General features: G+C 48.1%; 1 protein-coding gene across 1 annotated transcript; it reads right to left on the bottom strand.

Moving 5' to 3' along the window:
* Window positions 1-532: 532 nt before the first annotated feature.
* On the bottom strand, window positions 533-1,699 carry Sstr4 (somatostatin receptor 4). Its single transcript, XM_013027067.1, has one exon. The coding sequence runs from the start codon at window positions 1,697-1,699 to the stop codon at window positions 533-535; it is 1,167 nt and encodes a 388-aa protein (XP_012882521.1).
* Between the last annotated feature and the right edge of the window lie 7,359 nt (window positions 1,700-9,058).

Raw genomic sequence — 9,058 nt, forward strand, 5'->3', positions numbered from 1 at the left:
ACAGCAGCAATTGCAAGCAGGGGTGATAATACAAGTGCCCTAGGTTGTTGTACAGAATCTCCCTTAGCAACAACAGCCCAGCAACAGATGCCAAGGAAGCATCTTCCTCTCTTCATGCACGCCACATCCCCTACAGGAGGCAAAGGGCTCACACAGGAAAGAACACTGACATCTTCCACCACCCTCCCGAGTCCTCCCCCAAACACTCACGGTAACAAGTCACACACAGGTGGCCATTCTTCCTATTTCCACCCAGAGAGAAACAGCCAGAAGTTAAGGAACCACCAGAACGCTAGCCCAGTTCCCAAAGAAGTCCTACCCCCACAGAGGCATCCAGAAAGCCTTAGTCCTGGGACAGGGGAGCAGCAGAGGAGATTTGCTGCTCTTCCAGATGGTACACAGATTGCAGAAGGAGAGGGCTTTGGTGGGATCGGGTGGGGTGTTGTGCGAGCATCCAGGAGACACAGTTGCTTGACCATACAGATGGTGCAGACCCCTTAGAAGTGATCAGACCAGGGGAGGTGCAAAGTCTTCAGAAAGTGGTGGTTCCGGTGAGGGGAATAGGTTTGGGGCTGGGTTCTGCTGGCATGGGCTGCTGTTGGCAGGGAAGTGGAGGGCATATACACCCTGCCCCTGCTCTGCTCTTGAGAGCCGTGGCATAGTAGTCCAGGGGCTCTTCCTCAGCACCTCCGGCCACATCCAGGAGACAGCAGCGCAGACAGAGGACCCGCTGAAAGGAACGGCGGAAGTTGTCAGAGAGGAAACCATAAAGAATGGGGTTGGCACAGCTGTTGGCGTAGCTGAGGATGAGAGACACATGGTTGATGGTGGCATTAAGGCTGGTGACAAACAGATTGAGCAGCTGCACCACGTAGAAAGGCATCCAACAGAGCACAAAGACGGCGACGACCATGAGCACCAGCCTAGTGATCTTCTTCTCCGAGCGCCTCCGCTGCTGCCAGCCAGCCCGCAGGGCCACGGCGCGCATCTTGCCCACAATGAGCAAGTAACACAGGCCAATGGCCAGAACAGGTAGTAGGAAGCCCAACAGGAATGTGTAGATCACAAACACCGCTGACCACGCTGGGTGAGGCCAATGCAGATTACAAGCCACTGCCCGACCGCCCCGAGCAGGCTTGGTGTCAGCAAAGACGGCGATGGGCAAAGTGACCAGCAAGGATGCCAGCCACACGCCCAAGTTAATTAGCTTGGCCACGCTGGGACGCCTGTAAGTGGCGGCTCGCAGAGGGTGCACCACGGCCACATAGCGATCCACGCTGAGCACGGTCAGACAGAAGACACTGGTGAACATGTTGAGACCATCCACGCTGAGCACAGCGCGGCACAGCACCGAGCCAAAGGGCCAGTGGCGCAGGGCGGCCGAGGAGGCCACGAAGGGCACACTCAGCATGAAGAGCTCATCCGCAATGGCCAGGTTGAGCAAGTAGATGTTGGTGGCCGTCTTCATCTTGGCATAGCGAAGGATCACGAAGATGACCAGGGCGTTACCCACCAGGCCCAGCAAGCACACGAGCGCGTAGATGCACTGGATGGTGACCATGCCCGCTGTCCCGGGACCGTCGGAGCTCGCCGCCTCCTCTCCCTCGGTGGGGGCACTGCTGGCGTTGACTGCTGCCAAAGACCAGGTGGTCTCAAGTCCTTCCACTACCCCGGGGGACAGCGTCGCCGGGACGTTCATAGTGAAAGGTGTCCACCCCGAGGGGGTGCTGGCTCAGGGTGGCGATGCACAGCAAAGCAGATTGAACACAGCGCAAGAGACGCCGGGCAGCAGGGTCGGGTGGTGGGAATGCGAGAGGGGGGGTCTCCCTCGCGTGCGCAGACGCGCGCAGCGCTCAGCCTGCTCCGCCTAAGTAGGGGCGGCGTACCGGGGCCGTGAGCACCCGCCAATCCCTGTGCCTGCCGGCCGCGCACCTCAAGGCTGCGGGAGTCCGGCTGGCTTGCACTGCCTCGGCCGGCGAACCCCAATCCTCCCCGCGCGCCCCCCCTCCAGCCGGCTCTTGGGTGCCAGGTGTCCACCCCTGCAGTGGTCTCGGGTCTCTGCTGAGTCTTCCCACCGCGGTCGCCCCCTCCTCGCTGCCGGCTCCGCCCCTCAAACTCTGATCGGCAGCCGGGTCTAGGGATCCTTTTCTGCCTCTACCTGGAGTTGCTTCTCTGCTGACCCTGGTCTCACACCATGTCTTCTGCTGTTTTTGGTCCCTTCTCCTGCTGCTCTCCGCGTGGGGGCGGGGGGGGGGGGGAAAGGAGGCTAGGGGGGAATCTGTAGCAGTAGAGGGAGCTGAGTTCCCGGATCTTCCTTGGTTTGGATAAAGCCATGTCTGGGATTGCTTCAGGATTATCTTCAATGCAGGGTTTATTTCCCCAGATGTTGACATCCCTACCCTCTGCCCCTCTTAATTCTCACGAAAACCTTCCCCATCCATAAACTGACGTTTTGAAGGTAGAAGGTGAGGAGAATTACAGATCTGTCAGAGGCAGGCTTAGGGTCTGGGTGCTGGGTGGTTTTGTGCCTCAGTTTCCCCCTTTCCGATGACAACAGTGGATCCTGAGAGTTGTGTGGAAATGAGGTGAAGTAGACACAAATGGAAGCTCCCAAGCCCATAACCATAGCAGAGAAGAGGTGCTCAGTCCCCCCCCCCCCTCGCCGCTGCCACATTTTGCACCCTGGTTAGGTCAAGTGACCTGAAGGGTCTCACCATCTTGGTTCTGTTAGTCAGGAAGGACAGGGTACCAGACTGGGATTGCTCTTGTCCCCAAATGCCAGGAAATGTGAGCTTCTGGCATTCAGTGCTGGACACCCAGCAGGTAGTCCCTACCCTGTGTGGCATAGAATGTGGAAGAATTGGTGAAATGGGCTTTGCTTTGGACAATTATTTCCAAAGGATACATGCTCCTAAAGAGTAGGCTGGTGCTAATGCCACTCTGGGGGCAGAGGCCTTCATGAGTCCCAACCAGCCCCATCAAACCTTAGGATTATTAGATTATTTGATTATTATTAGATTATTAGACAGGATTATTTAGATGGTTCAGGTGGGATTGGCTCAGCTCCCATGCTGGGTGGCTAAGGGGTAATGGCAGGGAGAAGGTCAGAAAAATGAAACTGTAAGACTAGTGGTGGTGGCTTTTTGAAGAAGGACGTGGAAACTGTCCATCACTCATTGCTTTTCATTCAGGTTTGGGGTTGGGGGCACAGGTGTGACCAAACCTCAAAACAATAGTTGACCCTAAACCCTGTTCCTTCCAACCTTTCCAATGGGCTCATTGAGATGTGGCCAGCTGGCAATGGTGTCTCATACCTTTCATCTTAGCTACTCAGGAGGCTGAGAGCTGAAGATTAAACTTCAAAGCCACCCAGGCAGACAAATCCAAGAGACCACCAAAAAGCTGAAAAAGAAGCTGTGGGCTAAGTGGTCTTGAGCAAGAAAAAAAGGTGGGGAGGGGAGAGTGTGCAGGCCTGAGTTCAAGCTCCAGTACTGGCAAATAAATAAACAAAAAAGGAGACACAAGGAAAGGGAAAAAAAGAGGCATGGTCTCCAAAGTCTTCCATTACTTTATTATCATTCCCTAAGTGTCTGTCTTTTTCTCTGGTCCCATTCACCTCATTGTCCTTATGGTGAGAAATGTACCCCCAGAAAGAGGAAGGAGATGGTGCTTTTGTAATTCTGTAATGCAGGTGTTTTAGGGGAAGCTGGCGAAGGAAACTTGTATTTCAGTCTCAAGAGGAAAGCCTGCAACAGTCTCTCCATAGATCACTTCCTTTGAGCTCAATGTGGAGTTGCTGGGGGTTGTCCCCCTTCTTGGATTCCCCTCCTCTGTGGTCCTCTCTGCCTATTTAACCCTCAGCCCTCTTCTTTCTTAGGAAAAGAAAGAACATGTTCTTCCTAAAGTTTTCTTCCTAAAGTTTCTTTTTCTGAGAAAAAGAAAGAAAGCGTCCTTCCTAAAGTTTCCTAATTCTGCCTTTTCCCCTACACGAGCAGACACCTGAAACTTATTTTGGAAAGCTAGGATTTAAGAAACTAGATATGCATTTTATGTGTTTTTACACAGACAGAGTAAGTAGTTCATAAAAATGAACATGATTGGTAGAATATTATGAACATCCTAAATCCAGCATTCCTGGGGAGGGAGCATTCATGCGGTCCCTCCTTCAGTCAATAGATAATCATGGAGAATATCTCTCCTATGCCAAGCACAGCCAAGGGCACAGCATCCATGGAGAATTCAGAGGTGCCTTGATATAAAATGATGGCCTACTGTTAGGCAGGGCTATGAGGCTCTGCCACTGTCACCACTACCTAGACAGGCAAACAAATGTGACCAACTCAAATCATAGAGAAAGGATGAGATTAACATCTAAGGGAGGCAAGGAATGGCTGAACATGGCAGTGTCAGTGAGAGGGCAGGAAGCTTCCAGAGAGAGAAGCTGGGAGAACAGGCCTTGCTGAGGCTGGGGAAATGAGTGAGTGAGGTGTGTCTGCAGCACAGGTATCATCAGAACTTTTAAGATTACAGAGGACTGGTGTGCCATGTGTGCCTGCTGCCCTCTTCCAAAACCATGAAGAAGCAGGGAGCTTGCATCAATGTCGAGGCCAGAACTGACCGGAGTCTGTCCAGCAACCTGGTTCTGCAGAGGATAGCAGAGGGTCTGCACAACGTATTCTTTGGGGCTCATAAGATACCATCAGCAAGAACCACAAGCCACCAGGCGCTAAGCGACTGAAGTAGAGAACAGAGTGGACACACTTTGTAGTTAGGGCAAAAAGCATGGATGGATCATGGATACAATGATAGCTTAGAGTGGGTTCAATTCCAACTCTAATCCAGGGGCCGTGACTATGCCTGTAACCTTGGCTACTTGGAAGGATCCTAGCAGAGATGGAGAGGATCATGGCTTGAGGCTGGCAAAAATTCATGAAACTACATCTCAACCAAGAAATGTTGGGTGTGGTGCCCAATTGTCATCTCAGAAACCTGTAAATAGGAGAAATGTGGTCCAGAGTGGCCCCAGCCAAAAACAAGGCCCTATTCTGAAAACAGAAACAGCAGAAAGGATGGGAGGAATGGTTCAAGTGATATAATACCTGCCTAGAAAGCTCATAACCACAGTTCAAACACCAGTATTGCAAAAACAAACTATAAACAACAACAACAACAACACTTTGGGCAAGATCCTTGAAATCTTTATGCCTCTGTTCCCACATCTGGAAAGTGGACATGATCATTGCCACCTCTCAGGGGTGCTGGAGCATGTGCAGGAACTGAGTGATGTTTAGTTCCTGGCTAGCACTGGGTGAAATTCCATTATCATAGTGATTTCTTTTCTACTCTGTGGTGGATGACCTTAAAGGGAGAATCCAAGTTGTAAGATAAAGGGAGATATATCTTCCTTCATGTGCCCCCAAAATGGCTGCCTTCAGGGTTAGATAATTTGAACCATTGACAATCCACCCAATATGATTATCATTGTTCTTGCTGATAGTTCTGTATAGATTTGTATTTATAGTATTTTTTCACCTCTAACTGCATTTAAAACAATCCTGAGGAAAGAACTATCTCATCCCAACTTTACTTAAGAACCCAAAATAGAGTCAACTTCACTCTTACTCAGCCTTTAACTCACCTCTTGATAGTGTATGCTGAAATGAGACCCCCTCCAGCAGCAAGAGGAAGCTCTACCAGCAATTCTACTCAAGGGCTGGGGTAGCTTGGTGGTAGAGTGTTCGCCTACTGTGCATGATGGTCTAGGTTCTACGATAGCAGAGAAAAATCTAAAACAAAACAAAAACTGTACCCAGCAATTATACAACTCCAGCCAAACCAAGACATATGGATCCTCCAGTTGTGTGTGTGTGTGGCGGGGGGAGAGGGTGACTTTCTGTTTTATTTTTTATTTATTACCACACAAACTGGTTGTTGCTTTTTGGTTTGCTGTAATTTCTAATCAGAAAAAAGGACAGAATTTGAACTTTCTTAAGCATCAGATTACCACCCAAGGAGATAATATCCAAGTGACATTTTCAAAACATCACCTGGGAAGGGTTTTGTAACAAATTGGAAAGTCATGGTGTGTATTTCATTGTGGCAACAAGGTGCTGCTGGAGATGGCCCCAGAAAGAAGAAGGAGATAGTCCTTTTGTCATTCCATAATACCTGTATTTAGGGGAAGCTGGCAAAGAAAGCTTGGACTCTAGGGGATGTCCTGGGTATCCAAAGCCCACAGTGGATAATCATCCTGCTTCCAAAACATGTGCCCTCCAAAGTTTCCTTAAGAAGAACCAAAGGAAAATGTGGGCTATCAGTCACTCAAGCAAGAGTGACTTCTTCAGAAAAGGAGTACCTGCGATGCTTCACCCTGTCTGAGATGAACATGGAATCACATAGCTCTAGAGCATGTGACCTTCTCCTTGCCTTCCTTTTCCCTCAAATTCTATCATGCCTCAAGAGTGACAGTATAAGATTTCTGTTTTTTTTTTTTTTTTGGTCCAGTTGTGGGGCCTGAGCTCTGGGCCTGGGCACTGTCCCTCAGCTCTTCAGCTCGAGGCTAGCGCTCTACCACTTGAGCCACAGCGCCACTTCTGGCTTTTTTCTTTTTGCTTATGTCGTGCTGAGGAATTGAACCCAGGGCCTCATGCATGCAAGGCAAGCGCTCTACCACTGAGCCAACTTCCCAGCCCGACAGTATAAGATTTCTGAGGGCTCTTAAAACTGAAAAAATGTAAAAACTTTCACTATATATATATAATATATATATATATAATACTCATATATAGTATTCATGTATATAGTACTCAGATATATAGTATTCATATATACAGTACTCATATATATCATATTCATATATATAGTATTCATATATAGTACTCATATATACAGTACTCATATATGTAGTATTCATATATACAGTACACACACATATTTATATATATATATATATCATACTCAGGTCCTTAACACAGGATCATCATTACAATAAAATTCTGTGTAGCTAAGGAACAAGTTGGAAAATTCAGATCCGATTGTTGTTCTTCTCCATAGTTGAAAAAAATTTTCCAAGGCTGAGATTTGAATCAGCAGAGAGTGTCAGGTGGGAGGTGATTTCTGAACATTTTACATCCTTCTACAGCATACTGTGTTGGGCTGAGTCCTATCTTCAATCTTAGTACAGTGAGTGATCATGGGCTCATCGTCCAGTCTTTTCCATGTCTCCATGTTTTTCTTTGTAAATCCTAGCCCTATCAGGGATGTTTTTGCTTCAAGCATGCTGTTAGTCAGCTTTCCTTTAATATGACAAAAATACCCCTGAGATTAACAGCTTCTAAAGAGGGAGGTTAATTTAGGCTCACAATTTTGGAGATTCTAGTCTAGGATAGATTGGTACCATTGCATTACGTCTACGATGGTGTATCATACATACCAAGGCAAAATTGCTGTAGTGACAAGCCATTGATGGAGAGGAAGGAAGGAGGAAGGCAGAGAGAGAGAGAGAGAGAGAGAGAGAGAGAGAGAGAGAGAGAGAGAGGCAGAGACACAGAGATAGAGACACAGAGAGAGACAGAGACAAAGAAAGAGAGATGTAGATCTCAGGGGACACTTCTCCAATGACAAAGGCCTCCTGCTACGTCCAACCTCTTAAAGGTTCTTCCATACTACATATGCACCTAAAGTGCATATCAGCCACTACATTCTTAGAGGCCTCGGGCAACATCCTGCTGCTTGAAAGTCCTAGAAAGTATGTCTCTATAGGATGATTTTCAGTGCACCCTTCCTGACCTTTTACTGTAGGATATATATATATATATATATATATATATATATATATATATATATACTTGGATCTATTTTTGTCTGTTGTGCATGCCTGGCAACAGTCCTGAATTGTTCCTCTGTACATTATTGTGAATGTAGAGAAGGAGTAGGCTGGGTCTGCAGGCACTTTTCTTGCAGGTGGTAAAATAGCTGTCCACAAGCACAGCTGGTCCCTGCTGCTGGAAAATCTGGGGAGTATTTAGTCCCAGAGATGAGACAGTGGAACATAGCCTCACCCCACTGCCCAGGCTTCTTGTTACAATAGTGGCTACTCCCCCATCCTTCATATATAATTTTCAGGCTGGGAGGTTCCTGCAAGCTGGAGCCACTTGGACACTTAAGGACCGACAGTTAAGTGGTTCCCTCACAGTTTCTCCTAAAAACAGCAGTCCCAAGGATAATGCTGGGCCTTTGGCCACAAGGCCAGTGATCTTATGAACAGCTTCTGTTGCTTGTTCCACATAGCTGAGGCTAGCCTTGAACTTCTTTAGCCTCCAAAGTATAGGATTACAGGCATGTACCACCATGCAGAACAGAACAAGGGTTCTCAAAGTACAGCCCTGGGATAGCCCATCCGTATCGCCTGCTAGAAAATTCACATCCTGAGCTGACCCTCATCTGCTGAATCAGGAACAACACTGCTCAGGGGAGGAGGAGGAGAATGGAGAGGAGACAACCATTTGATGGGTACTGTCTTAGTCCTTCGGAGCCTGATTTTCTCATCTAGCTTACTTCCCAGAGTTAGCCACAAGCATCAGAAAAGAGACTTTCCAGGGCTGGGAAGGTGGCTCAGTGGTAGAGCGCTTGCCTTGCATGCATGAGGCCCTAGGTTCGATTCCTCAGCACCATATAAGCAAAAAGAATAAAAGCCGGAAATGGCGCTGTGGCTCAAGTGGTAGAGCGCTAGAGCTGAAGAGCTGAGGGACAGCGCCCAGGCCCAGAGTTCTGGCCCCATGACTGGACCCCCTCCCAAAAAAAGAGACTTTCCACGAACTCTGTCTGCAATCTCTAGCACTTACTTTCAGGGGTGACAGAGCACCTGAAATGGGAAGGTGAAGTACAAGAGTACAAGAGTCAAGTACACACAGGGTTTAAGGTTTAGGGCAAGAGAAGGATGTAAAATATCTCAGTGATGTTTTTATATTGGTTTGGTTTTTATATTGGAATAATAGTGTGTAGACATAAAACGAACTATATTATGGAGTGAATTTTGCCTACTTCTCTTCAGCTTTTG

Source organism: Dipodomys ordii, unplaced genomic scaffold (genome assembly GCF_000151885.1).
Source record: "Dipodomys ordii isolate 6190 unplaced genomic scaffold, Dord_2.0 Scaffold99, whole genome shotgun sequence".
In the NCBI taxonomy this organism is placed as follows: domain Eukaryota; kingdom Metazoa; phylum Chordata; class Mammalia; order Rodentia; family Heteromyidae; genus Dipodomys; species Dipodomys ordii.